Here is a 20,257-nt window from a genome sequence, read left to right as displayed (position 1 = left end):
TGGCTGACAGGAGAGGAGAGAAGAGTGGATGGGGTGAGTGGGGGTCTTCAGTTACTTTACTGATGCTTCAAAGAGTATAGAGAGAATGACGGTTCCTGTGATGTGCTGAGGTGTGTCCACAACTCTCTCTAGTTTCTTACTTGGGAGCAGTTACAATACCAATTTGTTCTGCATCCAGACAGAAAACTTTTTATAATTCATCAATAAATTTGGTAAGAGCCGATGGGGACATGCCAAATTTCTTGACTCTCTTGAGAAAGTAGAGGTGTTGGTCAGCTTTCTTGGTTGTGACATCAATGTGTTTGGACCAGGACAGGCTATTGGTGATGTTCAAACCTAGGAACCTGAAGCTCTCAATCTTCTCATCTCAACACCATTGACGTTGACAGGAGCAGGTGTACTGCACATCTCTCTGAAGTCAATAACTAGATCGTTTGTTTTGTTGACATTGAAGGAAAAGGTTGTTGTCACGATGCACTACGTTGCTAGACTCTCCATTTCTTTCCTGTACTCCAACCCATCATTATCTGAGATGCGCCCCACTACAGTGGTATCATCTGCAAACTAAGGACGCAACCTCATGGAGCTTTGGTGTTTAGAATAATTGTGGTGGAGGCCTCTCCCAGTGTAGAATGCCCTCCTGCTTCAGAACATCCACCATTGTCCCTGTACCTAAAAAGTTCAAGGTAACATGTCTGAATGATTGGCATCCTGTCGCACTCACCTCAATAATAAGCAAATGCTTTGAGAGGCTGTTTAAGGACTACATCTGTAGCATGCTGCCACCCACACTGGACCCCCTACAATTCATCTACCGACACAACCGATTGACAGATGACACAATAGCCACAGTTCTACACACTGTCTTTACACATCTGGAGGAGAGGGATGCTTATGTGAGAATGCTGTTCTTGAACTACAGTTCAGCATTCAACACCATAATTCCCTCCAGGCTTGACAAGAAGCTCAGAGACCTCACCCTGCCTTGCGTAGCTGGATCCTGAACTTTCTGTCAGATCGCCGGCAGGTGGCAAGAGTGGGCTCCCTCACTTCTGCCCCTCAACACAAGTGCCCCTCAGGGCTGTGTACTAAGCCCCCTCCTTCACTCTCTGTATACCCATGACTGTGTCACCACCCACAGTTCCAATCTGCTAATTAAATTTGCTGACAATACTACATTGATTGGCCCAATCTCAAATACTAATGAGGCAGCCTACAGAGAGGAAGTCATCTCCCTGACACAATGGTGTCAAGAAAACAACCTCTCCCTCAAGGTCGCAAAAAACAAAGGAGCTGGTTGTGGACTACAGGAGGAATGGAGGCAGACTAATCCCTATTGACATCAGTGGATCTGCAGTTGAGAGGGTGAACAGCTTTAAATTCCTTGGCATAAACATCACCAAGGATCTCACGTGGCCTGTACATGCTGGCTGTGTGGTGAAAAAGGCACAGCAGCACCTCTTCCACCTCAGACGGTTGAAGAAGTTTGGATGGCCTCCCAAATTCTAAGAACTTTCTATAGGGGCACAATTGAGAGCATTCTGATTGGCTGCATCACTGCCTGGTATGGGAACTGTACCTCCCTTAATCGCACACATTTTGACAATAAATTTACTTTGAACCTATCACCTCCCAGCTTCTCAGATCATTCCCACTTCCCTCCCCCAACTTAACTATCTTCGCCCCTCTCACCTGGATTCACCTATCACCCATCAGCTACTGCTCTTTTCCATCATCCCACTCTTTTATCCAGGACTCTGTCTCCTTTCTTTCCGATCTTAATGAATGGTCTCAGTCTGAAATGTCAACTGTTCATTTCCCTCCGTAGATGCTGCCTGACTTGCCGAGTTCCTCCAACATTTTGTGTGTTGCTCAAGCCCAGTATCTGCTGTCTTTCTTGTGTTACCTCTTCTGCCTCACCTACTGAATGTTTCCACACATTCTGTCTGTATTTCAGATTTCCAGCATCTGTAAATTTTTGATTTACAGGGCACAGAATTGTTCATGAATACACGAGTTGTACATCATATTCTTACAGAGGAGCAACTGTGGAAGGAAGTAGGGAAAGGTAGGGGAGTAATGCTACTTACTTGTTGATTGTCCTTCCAAATGTAACTTGCACTAGAGCAATAAGTGTCTTCCTGACCCATTTGAACACTGAAACAGAAATGAATAAGATGAAGCATATTGAAATACTAAATCACAAGTATTTTGATTTCATCCCCAAAAATGTTGGAGCAAATTTTTAAAAATACTACACAATTGGAACAATCCCCTAGATTACAAATCTAACAAATATCTTTGATTTTTAACAGGAATAAACTCAGATCAATGGCAGGAAGTGACCTTTGACTGTTGACCAAACCAATCTTTAAAATATTTTGATGTCAAATACAGAACATAGACAGGGTATTTTGTTCTTCCAAAAAAGAACAAAAAATAAATCAGATTACCACAGGGAATTGTTGTTAAGATTCTGCAATAATTTTACCTAGCCATTTAATTGTTGTAACACCATCAGCCCAGAAAAATCAAAAAATGAACCAAGAACTTGTCTTATGAAGATAGGTTGAGCAAGCTAGGGCTTTTACTTTTTGGACTGAAGGAGGATGAGAGATGACTTGATAGAGGGAGATAAGGGGCATGATCAAGGGAATAACCAAAACTTTTCCCGGGGGGCATAATTTAAAGGTGATTGGAGGAAAGTGTTTGGGAGAAGTCAGAGGCAAGTTTTTTTTCTTTGCACAGAGTGGTGGGTGCAAAGAGTGCCTTGCCAGGGGTGGTGGTAGAGGTAAATATATTAGGGACATTGAATAAACTCTTAGATCGGCACATGGATGATAGAAAAAAATGGAAGGCTATGTAGGAGGGATAGGTTAGATTGATCTTAGAGTAGGTTGAAAGATTGGCACAACATTGAGGATTGAATGGCCTACAGAGTGCTGTAGTGCTCCATGTTCTAATTTCAAATCTATGATACAGTCTCCAAGCAATTATGGTACCACAGGTTGGTAAATCAATCTCAAATAACCTGGAATACCCACATCTGATTTCCATTTCATACCAATGCATAATACATAAACTCTAAATGCTAGGACACAGAGGATGCAATGCTTTAATTGATGCACACATATAAATGATGGCACAGCTAATATTGGACGGGATAGGATCAAATGACAGGAGGCAGTTTTATAGAGCAAACCAGAATTCAGCAAAGGTGCAAGGGGAAGAAAGAAGAGGATAGACGGGAAAGAATAGGGCCCATTAAGGGCAATCAGTGCACAGAGTTAGGAGTGTAGGTGGTGTATTCAATACATCTCATCTGTATTCACTGAGAAGGAGTTGAAGAACTGAGGAAATTGGTGGCAAAATTGTAGAATGTACAGTGTTAAGTAGATAAAGGTATTAGATGTCCTGCCATGCACAAAGGTGGGTAAAGAGCCAGTGTCTGATGAAATGTATCCCAGGCTAATATGAGAGGTATGGGAAGAGATTGCTGGGGCTTTGCAGAGATTTTTAAATCCCCAATGGCCAAAGGTGAAGTGCTGGATGATGGAAGGATGGCAAATGAAGTTCCTTTATTCAAGATGAACAGCCGCGATAAGCCAAGTAATTAGAGTGGTAGGGAATTCACTGGGAAAAATAATCTGAGGGCAGAATTAAATAATAATTGAAAAGAATGGACTTATTCAAAGACAGGCAGCATGGTTTTATTAGTGGGAGATCATGTCTGACTAATTTGTTTTAATTCTACAAGGAGATAACAAAATATATTGATGATGGCACATGAATTTCAGTAAGGCCTTTGACAAAGTCCATATGGAACATTGATCCAAAAGGTTAGAGCCCCGGAGATCTAAGTTGCCAAACTGGATCCAAAATAGGCTTTGTAATAGGAAGAAGTGGTGATGATGAAGGGTTATGTTTGTAAATGAAATCTTGTGACCCGTGCTACATCACCGATTGTATGTGCCTGTACACTGCCAGGAGACTGTGCCATTGATTGGTGGACATTGTCACTCAGGGTCTTGGACTAGACATGTTTTCTCTCCCCCAGAGTGAATATGTTTCTTTGCTTGATATTTTGAATTATGTTACTCACTATTTTCGAATGTTTGCTTGCTATTTTGAATATTTTGCACCTTGGCCCCACTGTCACGTTCAACTATATCTATGTATAGTGTGAATGATAATTAAACTTGATTTGATTTTAATTGTTGCTATGACACTTACTTATTGTTTTGTACATTAGCGATAAGAATATGCATGTAGAGGTACGTTTGCAGATTGGAGACATTGTTGAAAGGGGGTTTAAATCACAGATTACAGGATGATATCTATTAGCTGGTAAAATACGCAAAGCAACAGCAGACAGAATTTATTTGTGATAAGATCAAGGTAACACTCTACGGGAGAACTGCAAAGCCAAGATATGCATGGTAGTGAACAATAGTGCCTTGGAAGGTACTGAAGATCAGAGGGGCCTTGACGTACAAATCTAAGGATCCCTGACAGTGCCAGCAAAGGTGAATAAGGTGATGACAAAAGCATAGAAGATATTTGCCTTCAGAATCCAGGCATACAACATACATTAAATGCAGTGAGGCTATTGTATAGCCTTATATAACTAGGCTACAGCTGGAATACCGTGTCCAATTCTGACCTCCACGCTATAGGAAGGATGTATTACATTGGAGAGGGTACAGAGGATGTTCACTAGAATATTAGCTAGGATTGAGATTTCCTGTTTAAAAGGAAAATTGAAAAGTCTGGATTTTTCTTTGGAATGGATGGGCTGAGTGGGGAACAAATATAAATATACATAATTTTGAGAGGTATTGATGGGGTAGATCATGACATTCTCTCTAGAATTAGAAGGCAAAGATAGGGAGTAAAGAATTTAGAGGATCTAAGGAAGAGAGAGATTGCCATCTGCCCAAGTGGGGAGTGAAAGCAGGTATTCTCAAAACATTTAAATATCTAGCCAAGACCCATATAATCATTGAGAAACATGAAACACAAGCCTCAAGGTCCAATTCGCCCATGCCAACCAAGATGCCAGTTTACACTAATCCTATTCACCTGTATTCCCCTAAACCTTTCAAATCCATGTGTGGTCAAGTCTCCAGTTGGAGCCTTGTTATAGTAGGTCATATCCTACTGTAAGGCAGCAACAACAGCCCACAATGCCCCAAGTGTGATGATGGAAACAACAATTTGTACAGCTTAACGTGATGTCCCAACTGTTGTACTCAGTGTCCTGGCTAATGAAGGCAAGCATGCCATAAACCTTCTTCACCATCTTGTCTTGCTGGGCTGGCACTTTCAGGGGTACTTGTACCCCTAGATCTCTGTTCCATAATCCTCCTCAGAGCCCTGTCATTCACTGGGAATGTCTGGACCTGGCTTAACTTCTCAAGATACGAGGGGTGATTGATAAGTTTGTGGCCTAAGGTAGAAGGAGTCAATTTTAGAAAACCTAGCACATTTATTTTTCAACAGTCTCCCCCATACATTTACACACTTAGTCCAGCGGTCAAGGAGCATACAGATCTTGGACCTCCAGAAAGTGTCCAAAGCATTGGTGATTGATAAGTTCGTGCCTAAGGTAGAAGGAGATGAGTTATACAGCTCTCATTACATGCACATGCAGTTCTACTCTTTGAGTGATTATGCAGAAAGTTTGAAGTTAATAACTCATCTCCTTCTACCTTATGCCACAAACTTATCAATCACCCTGAAGAGTTATTAACTTCAAACTTTCTGCATAATCACTCAAAGAGTTGACCTGCATGTGTTTGTAATGAGAACTGTATAACTCATCTCCTTCTACCTTAGGCTATGAACTTAACAATCACCCACGCTGTGGCTACTTTCCTGAGGTCTAAGAACCGTATGCTCCACGAAAGCTGGACTAAGTGTGGAAGTGTAGGAGGGGACTATGTTGAAAAATAAATGTGCTAGAATTGATTCTAAAATTGACTCCTTCTACCTCAGGCCATGAACTTATCAATCACCCCTTGTAAATCACTTTGTACTTATCTGAGTTAAGTTCCATGTAGCTTTCCTTTGCCCATTTTCCCATGTGATCGATATCTAGTTGAACTTTAGACAGCCCTCTGCAATGTCTACTCTATCACCAATTTCAGTATCATTCAGAAACTTACTAATCATGCCACTTGCAATTTCATCTGAATCATAAGTATATATAATAAACGCCAGGGGTCCCATCATCGATCCCTGTGGAACATCATGTGTCTCAGGCTTCCAATCTGAATAACAACCCTCCGCTACCACCTTCTGACTCCACCCACCAAGCACATTTTGTATCCAATTGGCTAGCTCACATTGAATCCACATGTGTTGTAAGTACTTAAATTGCCAAGATATAGATGGCTATGAACCAAGGGATGGTGAAAGGGATAAAAGTAGATTGGCTACTTGATTGTCAGAATGGCTATGCTGGGTTTAAGGGCATAAATGTGACTGAGTGTGAGGCTTTGGTTCAGGATTATAGTTGGAAGCATAGAGAGGAGGAGAAAGCATAGAGACTGAAAAAGAAAAATGGGGAATAACCTTAATGACAAAAAAAAGAAACAACATTCTTGTTCAGAGTGGGAGGCAAGGAAAAGCTGAGGAATGGGGAGCACGGTGGTGGTTGTGGGTGAGCAGGTGAAGGAAATCTTGGAACAATGAAGCCAGAGGTGTCCTTTGCTCTGCAGGATGACCTCAGAAGAATGGAAGAGGGTCCATCATTCTGGATATGGTCCAAAGAAATGGATATGCAAAACATTTTCAAGTTTGCAGTCCCTTGGCATGAGAGTGCAAAAGTGGAACTGGGAGGGGGAGGGGAAGGTTAGGGGTATGACTAAACACACCGATGGAATCAGGATTATCTTGTAAATATAACCATATAACAATTACAGCATGGAAGCAGGCTGTTTCATAATTTTAAATACCTCTATCAAATCCCCCCTCAACCTTCTACGCTCCAAAGAATAAAGACCTATCTTGTTCAACCTTTCCCTGTAACTTAGGTGCCGAAACGCAGTTAACATTCTAGTAAAATAGGGGCAGGACCATCTATAAATACTTTTCAGAATTGCCTTTTCAAAGTTATCTGGTGTTTCTACAAATAGCAAGTCCTATCACCATTGTTTATTGGTGATAGGAATAAATTGCACAACTAACAAAAGGTTTGAAGGGTCTTTTATGAAGAAAAAGGAGAATAGCTCATTGGAAGCTGATCACATTTTTACTTTTTTCTTCCCCATGTATGTAGAAAGTGTCCAGAATACTTTTACATCACACGTAGTCATATTGGCCTCAGTGTGGGCTTCAGTTTATAAACTAGGCAGACACTTTCTTGTGATCAAATTAGCCACCCTGGAAAAATGATGGTCTGCCTCTTAAAAGTGATAGGATACAATTGTGTGGATTTACTGTGCCATTTCAGAGGACAAGAGTTATTAGTTTATAATTATTAACAGGATGTTGGTGTCTGCGTATAGCCAAAATTTGTGTCTATTGTCAGCCACCCACCCCTTGAACAAGGTGGTGGTGAGCTGCATTTAATGACCACAATCCTTCTGGTGAAGATACACCTATTCTGCTGTTGAGGAGAGTGCTTCGGGACTTAAGTAAAGGAAATGTATTTCTGAGTCAGGTTGGAGTGTGACTTGGTAGACAATCAGGTGTTGCTCCCATGTGCCCAATGCCCTTGTCTCTCTTGGTGGTTCAGTCTGCGTGTTTTCAAAGAGACGCGAGAGCAGTAGTTTTGGCAAGTAAGATTATTCATTTGCAGCCAGTATGCATGAAGCTGTCAGAGTGAGCATTGTCATGTACTGGGCTGGTTGTGACTAACCCAACTAGCACGAGGGTAGAGGGCAGGGAAGTAAATGGTCACCATAAAATTGACAAGTGAAGAAGAGTGCCAACTTAATCTCTTCAATGAGGTGAGGATAAATGACCTTTACATCTTTATGATTATTTTACAAACTAAAATAACATCACACTTAACAATAGATAGTACTGGAACATGTCACAGGAGCACATAACCCCTTCACAGAAGGCGAGGCACATTTTTGCAGATTTAACCACATTCTTCAGTGTTATATAAAGTGTGCAGATGTGTCTACGCCAACATGCTTTAATTTTTCCACCGCACTACAACAGCAACTGTTTGCTTTAGTTCAATACTAAGACCTGTTTTAAGCTGTGTCTGTTGTTGTCTTTGAAGAGGTAAGAATTCGTAATATTTCCAGTCTGACAAGCAATGGAAATACTCAGAAATACTCCATTACAGATACATTGCCTGCTTCTCTATGGGAACTGTACTTTTTTTCCATTGATGCTGCTTGACCTGCTGAGTCCCTCCAGCATTTTGTTTGCGTTAATACAATTCAATATCGCATTTGCATCAATCCTAATTACCCCAAGTCATCAAATAAAATTTGTACTATTGAATAACTTTGCTTTCTTAATGATTGATTCAATGATTGAATATTTTTTAGTTGGCAAAATCATATGATTGCCATGAGCACTAAAATTCAACTGATTATTAAAATTTGTGAGAATACAAAGGCTGGTGTATTTAAAAAGCCAATAAATTGTAAAAATAAAAACTGACACTGCTCATAACACCATATGCTGGGAAATTCCATTATGGCCAGTTGATTGAGTCCAAATAATAATGTTTACAAAGACAAACACCTACAGGAAAATGTGTTTCATATTTGCTGAATATGTTTTAACTTACTTAAATATTTATCATTTTTATTACATTTCTCCTCTCTCTCCAAGCCCTGTAAAATATTATTTCTGGGCATTATTCTAAAGCATAAGCCTAGATTAGATTGCAGAGAAGTCTGAACTTGCATGTTCTTCTTAATACAGCTGTAAGTGCAACCGCTATGCCAAACTGGATCTTTCATTCCAATACGATCTAGTAAATTATAGCATTTCTGAAAACATCATGAACTTCATTCCGAACACTGACATAAAGGAGGAAATATGAAAAGCCGACTTACTTCCCCTGAGCTCAAAGATTTCTCCAATGAGCATGAAACAAGGTTCAGCAAGGGAGTCTCTTTTGCAGTCAACCTCATCTCCATAGTCTGAGAGATCACTGTCCTCCTCAATCTCCTCCTGAGTACAACAGTGGGAAAATAACACAAGGAACTGTGAGATTAGTGAGCTAAGAAGCCGAGGAGACAGCTTGCGGAACTGAGAGTGTGGGGAGGAAAAATGTGGTCACTTTGTGCAAGGAACTGATATTGAGGAATAAGCCCAGCTAGCATTCTAGGTCATCGAATGAAAGGATTCAGATTAAATTTCATCAGCGATTACTAAGTTTTACCAATAATTACAAAGCCTGCTTCTCATGGTAGCCATCATTGAGCCTCTAAAAAACTTGGTATTAATTCAAAAGCTATGTGCATATTGGGAACAATTTATTAATTTATTGAGGTCTAGGTATTATCAGCAAGGCCAGAGTGAGTGACTATTATTGGAGAATAAGTTACATAGTTTTGGTTACACAGCAAACAATGCAACTTTATTCTCCAAGAGCAAACAAACAGTGTGGGAGTAGATTGTAAGGGCTACTGAGTTTTTTTTCCCCTGTCTCAGGTACAAAGGGACAGGTTTTTGGCTCAGCAGCCTAGGGTAACAGGGAGAGAATACTTTGAGGTCTTGGCGCAGAAAATTATAGTTTAACCCAAGATTTGGGAATAAGTGCTGGACTTTATTGGGGCTTTTGTACGTGGACTCTTAGTCTTCTTTCTCTGTGTGAGACCCTATGGGTCTCAAAGGGGGAATTATATTGGAGAACAAAGTTGCATTGTTTGCTGTTTAACTAAAACTATGTAACCAGCCTTGTGTTTGCTATTTGCTATGTATCCAATTTATTAGTCAGAATGAAATCTCTGTATTGTCTCTGTACTATTGAACACATCAGTGCCCTTAAGAATGTAGCTAGCCTTAAGAAAGTAGCTAACAGTGAGAAACCAGCCTTATATTTACTATGTATCAAACTTATTAGCCAGAATGTAATCTCTGTATTGTCTCTGTACTATTGAACACATCAATGCCTTGAGAATGTAGCTAACAGTGAAAGTAAGCATGTAGAGATAACGGTGGTAGATGGGATCGTGGAGTGGTGTGATGGTATGGACCAGTCAAAGTCGGGAAGGGGAACACGTGTTCCAAGGAGTAGACTACAGCAAGTATGGGCTACTGAGCAGAAATATTGGTGGCAAACGGAGAAGCTAACGTGCTGGTGATAAGCGTTGCAAGCGGATAGGGTATGCTAATATAACTGGATAGGAAACGGGGTATGCTAATGCGACTAAGATAAGAAATTACTATAAAGAATACTGTGAACTAGGGCTCGGCGGGCAATTGGTGACACACTCATTAATTGTCTCAGCTTTTGTTTGCAAATAAAGGTTTAAACTTCTCAAAGAATCTTCTGCATCTCCTGGTTATTTCAAGAAACCACGACACTATTGGTTGCCATAAAGTTGGTGGGTCAACATGCCAGTTTCTATCCTGTATGACACTTTGAATTTACATGCCTTAGAGGTGGTGATGAACAGAGCTTTGAAGGAAGGTGCTCGCACAGAGCTGTTGGATAGGGAGCTGTAGGATTTAGACACAGTGAATGTGGAGCTGGCATGTGTCTTGAGAAACTTTCGGGTAGCAGTGATTGCAGGAACTGCTGTTCTTGTCCTCTCGCAGGTGGGGGATGTGCATTTGCCATGTGCTGTCAAAGTAGCCTTGGCAAGTTACTTGCAACAATTACAATAATGTGCATTTACACAATGACTTTATGGTAAGTAACATTTACCCATTATGAGAGAAGTAATCAGAAAAGAACAGAAGACAAGTGGAAGGGATATTAGGAGGGATGAACAATGGCTGAAACAGAGTTGGGTTTAAAAAGAGCCTTAAAGAGGAAGAGGAAGGTAAAGAGGTAGAGTAAGGTCTGAGCTGAGGTTTGGCTGATTTAAGGGTCAGTCCAGACGGAAAAGGTCAGGGTGGTGGCGAAGGATGGGCCAGAGTTCAGCTCGCTGCTCAGTGAGGTTTACTTGTCTCTGTGCTGAACAGAGGTTGTGGCCTGAAACTAATGGGGTCCTGGATCAGCTGTGACTGGCTTCATGGTTATAAACTCACTTTCATGAACTTCAGTTCTGAATTTTATTTGCTTACTTTTTTATTGTTTTCACAATTTTTTTTTCACATTGGGTGTTTGATGGTCTTTTTTAATGGGCTCTATTGGGTCTCTTTTAAGGCTGTATATGGCATACATTCTTAAATGTACTTTGAAATTTGAGCTAGAGAGCCAGAATAACCACAGAGTGCAGGGGGCTCATTGAGGTATGTGGTTAAAATAGAAAGGTTAGTGTAGGTGAAATGCTAAGGGGTCAGTGGGAGGATTACGGTTTGCGGCTGTCGAGGAGCTGGGGTAGCTGTGGAAATTATAAAGATGGCATATTACACAGTACTCATACACAGAGGAAAATCAGTTTGTACTTAGATTCAGAAAGAGCGACAAACATCATTAATTTTAGCAATTATGGTTTCTGTAGTGATTGGAAAACCCATTTCTTCAAAAAGCAAGCGAAATAAATTAAACAAAGAAGTTTCATTGATACCTCTTGATGAGAGAAGAAATCTCCGGGAAGCCTCTCAAGAAAGGAAGACAGTGAAAAAGTTGACTTCTTCCCTTGCACATCAACAACTTTAAGGTACTCTGGCGAGGGGCTTAGAAAACCATAAAGTGCCTCACTCTGGCAAAGTTTCTCATCTGTCAGAAGTTTCTGAAAGAGGGAAGTTCACATGATAGGTTTGTATCAACAAAAATGCAGGACCAGCAAACATGTAGTTGTCTCTGGGAATCAGCCACTGAATTTTAAAATAGCTATGAATTCAAATATCATGAAGAAATAATCAACATTGAAGTTCCAAACCACAGTGACTCATATTCATAGATAACAAACAGGTACACAAAGTTCTTTGATGTTGCAGCTTTAAGCTGACTTTTAAAGACATTAAAGACTGGTTTACCATAGCAACTGGTATCGTATTTAAATATTTACTGCAATGGACAGCAAAAAACCTCTGTTTTTAACTTCCTCTATTGATCCTGGTCCTTTTCCTAACTCGGATGTACAACATGATTATGATGCCCAGCTTGACCAGTAATATTCAGATCATTTCAATAATCATGATTTGAAGGCACACCATCATGGTAATATACCTGTGAGGTACACATCTGCATCCTCTTAGGCTGTAATTCTTGCTGTATAACAGCATTAAAGAGAAGCCAGCTACTTCATGTTAAGAATGGAGGGAGAAAAATATCTGTGGGATAAACTATCATCAAGAGGCTCTTCTGAGCTTCATTTATCACATACAGTTAAATGTGCCATTTGCAATAACAACCTAACCATCTGCTGGGAGGCAGCCTGCAAGTTTTACACATTTCAGCGCCAATATTGCATGCTCACAATGCTTGGCAGAACAACACTAAACACAACAGACAACAAAATAACAACAGTAAATTAGGACCCTTTTCTCCCTTCCTTCTATGCACCTACCCATACAAACAGTTATCCATCCCCAGGTCAGCTCTCTGAGACCCCAGAGGTTTCACAAGCAAAGGGCCTCCAACTTCTCCAGTAGACTTCAGACTTGAAGGTGCATGGCATTGGCCATCGGGCTTCAACTTCCAGAGTTATAAAAATCAAGCTTCAGGCTTCAATCTTCAATACTGACCACAGAATTAGTCAATAATGAGACCTTGAGTTCCAGGTCCTGAACACCAGACTTGCCGATAACAAAATCCCAAGCTTCTAGCTTTGAAATCCGAACATGCTGACTTGAGTCACCAGGTTTTGTTCCCCACTACTGCCCCTGCCCCCAGCTCACAAGACCATCAGATTCAGGGATCCGCTGACCTGGGGGGACTTGCTCACCACCAGGCCTCATCACTTCTAGTCCTCAACCACAGTACCTGGCAGTCCAATATCCATGGATGTCTTTATTCACACGTCCACGTTACTGGTGTTCAAGCATGGAGCAGAGGCCTAGATTCTGGATGTCCTTCATCACACATCCACGTCGTTAGCCTTCGAATACAGAGTGGGGGCCTGGACTCCAGAGGCCCTTCATCACATGCCACACCTTTGGCCTTCGAATGCGGAGTGTGGAGCAGAAGCAAGACTGTGGCCTGACCTCTAACTCCCCAACAACCCTGATGCCAAATCCCAACCTGGCCCGTAACTCCCCTCCCTGTTCCCAAAACCATCGCTGCCAAACTGGGAAAAAAAAACAACCAAATCTGACTCATGACCTCAACATAGCCTGCAGCTTGATACCATCCTGACCTGAAGTCAAGATAAAATGAGAGCATATTCAGCGTAATATTTCCAGCGTTCTGAAAATGTATAGTTTTCATTGCAATTTGAATCTATTCTGGGCCAAACGGGACAGAAAGGTAGAAAATTCATGAAATGAGTTTATTATATCTAGTCAAATTTAAAAAATTTAATTTGATACTGTAGCCAAACTTTGACAAGAATATTACAAGGAAAATATCTGAGTGGCTGTGAATTCCCTTACCGAACACTCCCCTTAGAGCAGGGGTTCCCCACCTATGGTCCACAGACCCCTTGGTTAATGGTACGGCTCCATGGCATAAAAAAGGTTGGGAATCCCTCCCTTAGTGAAAGGCCATATAAAGAAAGGCTTATTAAGCATATCAGAAGCCCTTCTATCACTTCTTTTCTAGAGCAACCTTTGACAAAGGATTACTGAAAAATAAAACTAAATAGGTAAATCCCGAATAACTTGGCTGTTTGCATACAGTACAGTATATCCAGGATGCATATGAACTTCAAATTGGAAAAGATATACAAAGTGACTGACCAAGTCAATTAGTCAAAGAACATCTATTGCTACAAAGGACAAGCAAGAAATATTGCAAAGGGTTTATTGTTGAAAATATGCACCTGGTTATTTTCTGAATAAAGCTTCCAATTATTATGTTGCTTCAATGATGCAAATTGTTTTAACAACACTGCAAGTATCTGAGTTATGATCTTAGAATTCCCTTTCATTGGAAAGGAGCAACAAGAAAGCATGGCTGTGAAAAGGAAGTTATCTTTGTAATTACTACCAAGGTAAGAAAAGAGCATTCCTGGCAGATAGGTGAGTGATCAAAGGGACCCTTTTCCACTGCTTGGAAGAATAAGCAAACACCAATTTGGATTATTGATCTTTTCCACTTTCTACTGTGAAAGGTTACATACCTACAAACTTCTTTCTTCCCCCTTTCCACTGATTCTAGCTGGCTTGTTATTTTTAACATATTCTGCTTGTGTTTCAGATTTCAATAATATGCAGTTTTCACTGTTGTATGTAACAGAAGTTATAGTTGCTCTGAAGGTGGAAACTACACATAACTTTATAATAAATGAACAATTTCATAATGTATAGATGACCTACTTTTGAATTACCATCAACAGTCAATTTAACATGTCTGGAGCTACATTTTTAATGAATTTTCTTACCTGTAAAAAATTATTCAGCTGATTTTTGGACTTGTCTAGGAACTTCTGATCAATGGATTTAAAAGGCAATTTACTTATAGATGGTAGCTGTGCCTTTTTTAACATTGGAAAACACTGAAAAACAAAGTCAAATGTTGTCTGTGTTAACAATGTTCTGTTATTGCAAGGTTGATGCTTTTGGAACTGTATCAATCAGTTTGTTTTTCAGAACGCATTACATGGTTCAGTTATCTTGATTAGAACTTACAGAGAACTGGAACCCATACAGTGATAGTAAATAGAATATTCAGTATCACTGTACACGTGGAAACAATAGCCACAACATACAGAGAAAACAAAGCTCTTCCTTTATAACTCCTATCTCAAGCACACTCTCGTGTGTACGTGTATATGGAAGTTATTCAGTCTCAGGTTAGTTCCAGAAAGGTAACAAGATTGATAACTCAAGAAAAGGGTCCTTAAAAATGCTCCAAAAATTCCCTAAAATGAGGTATCAAAGGCATTACCATGAACTGTGAAAAGGAGTGAACAGATTTCAGAATAGTAAATCCAACACAAAGCTCCAAACAAAATCACTGCAGCGGAACAAATTAACAAAAATCACTCATTTTGGATGAATTTCAGAAAGTTATCCACAGACAAGATTAAGACATGGGAGAGAGTCTTAATAGAGTGATTAAACTGAAAACCTTGTAATTATCTGAGCTTTGATAGAGAATTGTTGGCTTTTTCTGTGCAGTCTAATCAAGTATTTAGCCCTTGGCTAACTGCAATTTTTATTATTAAGTAAATATGCAATTGTGCCCATTAAGCACGTGATTTCAATAATTTTTGCATTTTATTGGCTTGTGTCCTTAACCTCATTGTGTCTGTTGTTACATTGACAGATTTACCATTGATTCCTACTTACTGGATATCTTTTACTGGTTTGCTTAGCATGGGTGAAAATGCCAGGTTTTGGCAACATTGTAAAGCAACACCATCTGGAGAGACAGACTCGCAAAGTCAGCTCCCTTTACGTGATTAAAAGAAAGGGAATCAAATCAGTAATGAACAGTACTTACTGGGTTCTACGCTCAAAGAGAAAGCATCATGAAGCCCCATTCTCGATGGAGAGTGGGGAAAGCTCGTTGCACTGTGGTATTATCCTCCTAATTTCCATATGGTTTAAAGTTAAAAAAGGAACTTGCAGCATATCAAGAATCTGCCGAAACAGAAACCTCAGATAGTTGAAAGCTAGTTTACAATTCACGGGAGGAGATGGAGGTTGATAAGCCTTGCCAAAACTGACATGCAAAAGGGAATGATTCACATCAGAGCCTGGCAGCCCAAGCCTATGTGACAGGAATACATTGAAGAAACTGCATTGATAGTCTGTCAGCCAGGAGAACACAGCCTAGGAAGCTAGTCAGGCACTAATCAAGCATTTGATTATGTGCTTGTAAAGAATCGAAATAGAGCAGGGGGATGAACATCTAATGTACATTTCATTGTTTCTATTGTATCTTTGTTCTACTGTGAATATCTGCAAGAAAATAAATCTTAGAGTAATATACAGTGACAAATACATACTTTGATAATGAATTTACTTTGAACCTTGACCTATACTGCAGTCAGAAATTGACCAAATAAATCTGACTCAAGGAAATATGGTCTGGATGTTTGGACTAAAACTGCCTACAATCTAAGTTAGGGTTCTAAAGCTAAGCAGTTTTAGTAAATTGCACCAAGGTGATAATATTTGCAAATAACAATGGAGTAACTTTTTTAAAATGGGATCATAATTATGTGTCTTGTTTTAAATTGTAAATCTGAACTCCTAACTGGCACAGAAGTGTTCCAACACCACACATTCTCAGCAATTTCAAAATCTTGATATGTATTCACTTGGGTATGGAAGGTTGAAGCATGATCTAATTGAGGTGTATGAAGGGACAGCAGAACTGCAAGAGAAGATCCAGGCAGTAGAAATGAGATGCTTCGGAAGGCTCCTCGGTATCTCCTATGTCTCAAACAACGAAGTACAAAGAACCATCACCCAGCACATGATCGCGTGGATAGCCAAAGGCTTTTTCCAGGGCTGAAATGACTAACATCAAGGGGCATGGTTTTCAGGTCCTTGGAAGAAGGTACAAGGGGGACGTCAGAGGTAAGTTTTTCACATAGAGAGTGGTTGGTGCCTGGAATGCATCACCATAGAAGGTGATAGAGGCGGACACAATAGGGTCTTTTAAGAGACTCTTAGGTACATGGAGCTTAGTAAAATAGAGGGCTATGTGGTAGGGAAATTCTACGCAGCTTCTAGAGTAGGATACATGATTGGTGTAACATTGTGGGCTGAATGACCTGTAATGTGCTGTAGATTTTCTAGGTTTCTACATGAGACACTACGTAGATCTACTCTCCACAGTAAAGAGGAGGAAATTGAGATGGTATGGCCACAGCACAAGAGCAAGTGGACTCTCAAAGACCATTCCTTAGGGAACGGTGCAGGGGAAAAGAAAAAGGAAGAGATGGTCAGACATTGCAGAGTAGACTGGAGAGAGGTTTGTGCAAACCAGGCACTCACCCACAACCGTGAGAGATGGAGGCAACTGGTGCAGTGCTCCTACAACCCAGGCAGGTTGTGGGATCCATAACCGAAACCATACGAAGAGGACAAACCATTTCCTTTGGTGGTGAAATCAAAAGATTATAACAAAATGACAATCAGACCTTCCTAAATGTAAAATCAGGTACTGTACTGTCTTGTTTGCACAGACAGTACAGAACAATAGAGCAAGATTAAGGTGCTGAATGCCCTGCTCTAATTCCTTCTGCTCATAAAAAGTACAAGTTCTATTAGTACTCATGTCAATAGGACATCAAGTTGTGTACATCTCTGAGACGGAATAAGAGGAATTACTCAAATTATCTGTATCTTATCAACATATAGTGTTACATATGGAGAATTTGGTTTAGGCTACGAGCAGTTAGGTCATAGCTGGAATACTATATATAGTGACAGTCACATTATGGGAAGGACAAGGTAACTGGAAACAACACAGGAGTATTCACACACACACACACATACATATATGCATAGAACTAGGCTGCCTAAGACTTTTGCACAGTACTGTATTTGTCAACATGGAGCGGAGAGAAAGTTTATTAATCTGGCAAGCAAAGGATTTTGGGATTAGTGAGGGTGAAGCACCATGGGAGGGGTGTGGGATGGGTGGCAGAGGAGCGCCGGGGTGGGGGTTGGCACAGGTGCAGACACACCCAGCCCTCAAACACCATGGAATGACACTTGATTACAAACAATTGGTTTATTGATCATTACAAAAAGTCTCTCTGGTGCTTCCTGCTCCCTCCTCTCGCCTTCCCCCTTTTCCCAACCACTTGTCCCCTCTTCCTGCCCCCTTCCCACTCTCAGTCCACACTTTTGACTCATATCAGAATCAGGTTTATCATGAAATTTGATTTTTTTTCTTGTGGCAATACAGTGAAATACATAAAATTGCTACAGTACTGTGCAAAAGTCTTAGGCACCTTAGTGCTATATATAAAAGCCCAAGACCTTTGCACTGTAGTGTAGTTCAGGAACAAAGACAGCTAAGGAAAAGTTTAAAATTGAGGCCTAAACAGGTGAAGCAGATAGAATTGCTCCCTTTGTCAACTAGGTAGACTTAGTAGGGGAGATTTGGGGCAGGGTTGGATATCTGGAATTCACTGTCTGTTGGAAGCAGAAACTTCCGTCACATTATAGAAGTAATAGAGAGCTACAGAATGAGTGCAGGGAAAATGGATCAGCTTAATAGCATTTTGTCTGGCATGGTTATGATGAAATGATTGGCCTCTTTCTGATTCACAACCTTCTGCAATTCTATGCCTGGTTGGAATCACTGTTCATGTCACCTACAGTAAAAATATGAACTAGCACACTGCATTTCGCATGCATGCAAAGATAGACGCTAGACTGAAAATTACATAGCTCAATGTAAATCTAGCAGTAAATGGGGCATGCATTTACAATATTAGGAAAATAACAATTTAAATTTGCCCAGAATATTACAATTATCAAGCTGAAGAACTGTTCTTCAAATGTACAGAAATATCCTGGGGCACTGCAGAAATAAGTAGAAGTATTATAGACATTGAAACAAAGCAACAGCTTAGAGAGGTATATTAAAATCTTCTTTGAACACATGATTTTCGCAGAGGCTATGTAAAAAGAACACAATATTAGGAAGATGTTGAATTAGCTTAGAAAAGGATTTTTAAAGAATTCTAGAAACACTGAAATATTTATCAACAAAGATAGAGTAAATGTTCAGCATGCCAGCACCACAGGAAGGTCACATTTTGCCACTGTTAAATGAGGTTGGAGAGTATTGCTTAATGAAAGAAAAAGGCTATTTGATTTCTGGGGACAAAGATATTGAAAGTAACAATCTCCAGTCATCTTGGATCTCCCTGCCCTTCAGGTCCTTACATAGATGGAAAATGTTTTGTGTCAGGTTTGAGGTTAAGACTTTTCAAACACTCCTTTTCTTCCTCTTTGATGTCTGCCTTCAATGCGAGGTGGCTTCCTGAAATATGAAAAAGCTGCTGAGATAAAGGAGAGCTGGGTTGTACAGCAGGGCAGATTGGAGACTGGGGAGAGAAAATAGATCATCCTCTTCTCCTTCAGCAGTCTCTTGGGATCAACTATAACTTGTTCCATTCCAGTTTAATGAGTGGTTTAAGGCTCAGCCATACATGGGGTAGGAGACATTTAATGGTCAGACAAGACGATGCTTTGGGAGATGTTGTGTTCAAGGTTGCACCTTCTCCCAACACTTACCGCAATCTTTCTGACTGCAATGGAACTAACAGCATAGCCCTTCACTCAGAGCTCGCTTCCACTCTAGACCAAGATAATGCCAACTCAGTCACTGAGTAGTACACACACAAAACTCGTTAGTGTATTTTTGGAGTTCTGAGCTCCAAATCTTTGTTGGCTTGGAGAATTGGTTTTGCACAATATCTATAACACAAAGGTCATCTACCAATCTATGCTTGCTGCACAACCCCCACTCTATATTTCAGGAAAACATCTCTCAATCAAGACAAACATCAAACATGAAGAACATCTGAAGATTTAAACCTCAAACCAGGCACAATATTCATGGTCAGTAGCAGTAACCCCTGTACCCCTCTGAAATATGGACTAGCTGCATAAGGAGTAAGGCAAGGACTTACAAGGTAACTAGAGACTAGGCTCAACTGCATGAGGGTGCACCCAGACACATACAACTCAGAAGGTCCCAGACAGGTCCTTTCTCCAGCTCCTCCCCAATGTCCACCAACTCATTCCCTTTGACTCTTTTCAATCTAAATCCTCACTGTTACAAAAATCTTTTTTTCATGACGTGGGGAGAGCATGAAGTCTGATTGTATAGTCATCTGTACCAAATCTCACCTGGAAAACTGAGAAATAATGTAGCACTTACAAAGAAAGTCACTTACAGCTTTGTGTAAGTGTTCAGATCCACTCCAACTTAACTTGAATGGAAAATGTAGCTGCACTTATAACCTCTAAAACGGTTGACTGGGACTGTTATAACAGAAAATGGGTTGTACCCAATTTGTCTGAAGGAGCCTGTCATATTGTTCTACCTTACTGGAGTGAGATAATGCATTTGAAATAAATGCTT

General features: G+C 40.4%; 1 protein-coding gene across 5 annotated transcripts in view; it reads right to left on the bottom strand.

Annotated features, from left to right (window-relative positions):
* snx25 (sorting nexin 25) overlaps window positions 1-20,257 on the bottom strand; it is a 302,483-nt gene that overhangs the window by 33,692 nt on the left and 248,534 nt on the right. For all 5 annotated transcript variants that reach the window (XM_059974381.1, XM_059974379.1, XM_059974382.1 and 2 more), the window contains 4 exons: window positions 14,577-14,690; window positions 11,658-11,822; window positions 9,030-9,147; window positions 2,091-2,157 (listed from right to left, as the gene is read on the bottom strand). In XM_059974381.1, the coding sequence (XP_059830364.1) occupies window positions 2,091-2,157; window positions 9,030-9,147; window positions 11,658-11,822; window positions 14,577-14,690 (464 nt within the window). The remainder of the gene's footprint in view (window positions 1-2,090; window positions 2,158-9,029; window positions 9,148-11,657; window positions 11,823-14,576; window positions 14,691-20,257) is intronic.

The sequence above is a fragment of the Hypanus sabinus genome, chromosome 7 (assembly GCF_030144855.1).
Source record: "Hypanus sabinus isolate sHypSab1 chromosome 7, sHypSab1.hap1, whole genome shotgun sequence".
In the NCBI taxonomy this organism is placed as follows: domain Eukaryota; kingdom Metazoa; phylum Chordata; class Chondrichthyes; order Myliobatiformes; family Dasyatidae; genus Hypanus; species Hypanus sabinus.
This window is presented reverse-complemented; position numbering and strand designations above follow the sequence as displayed.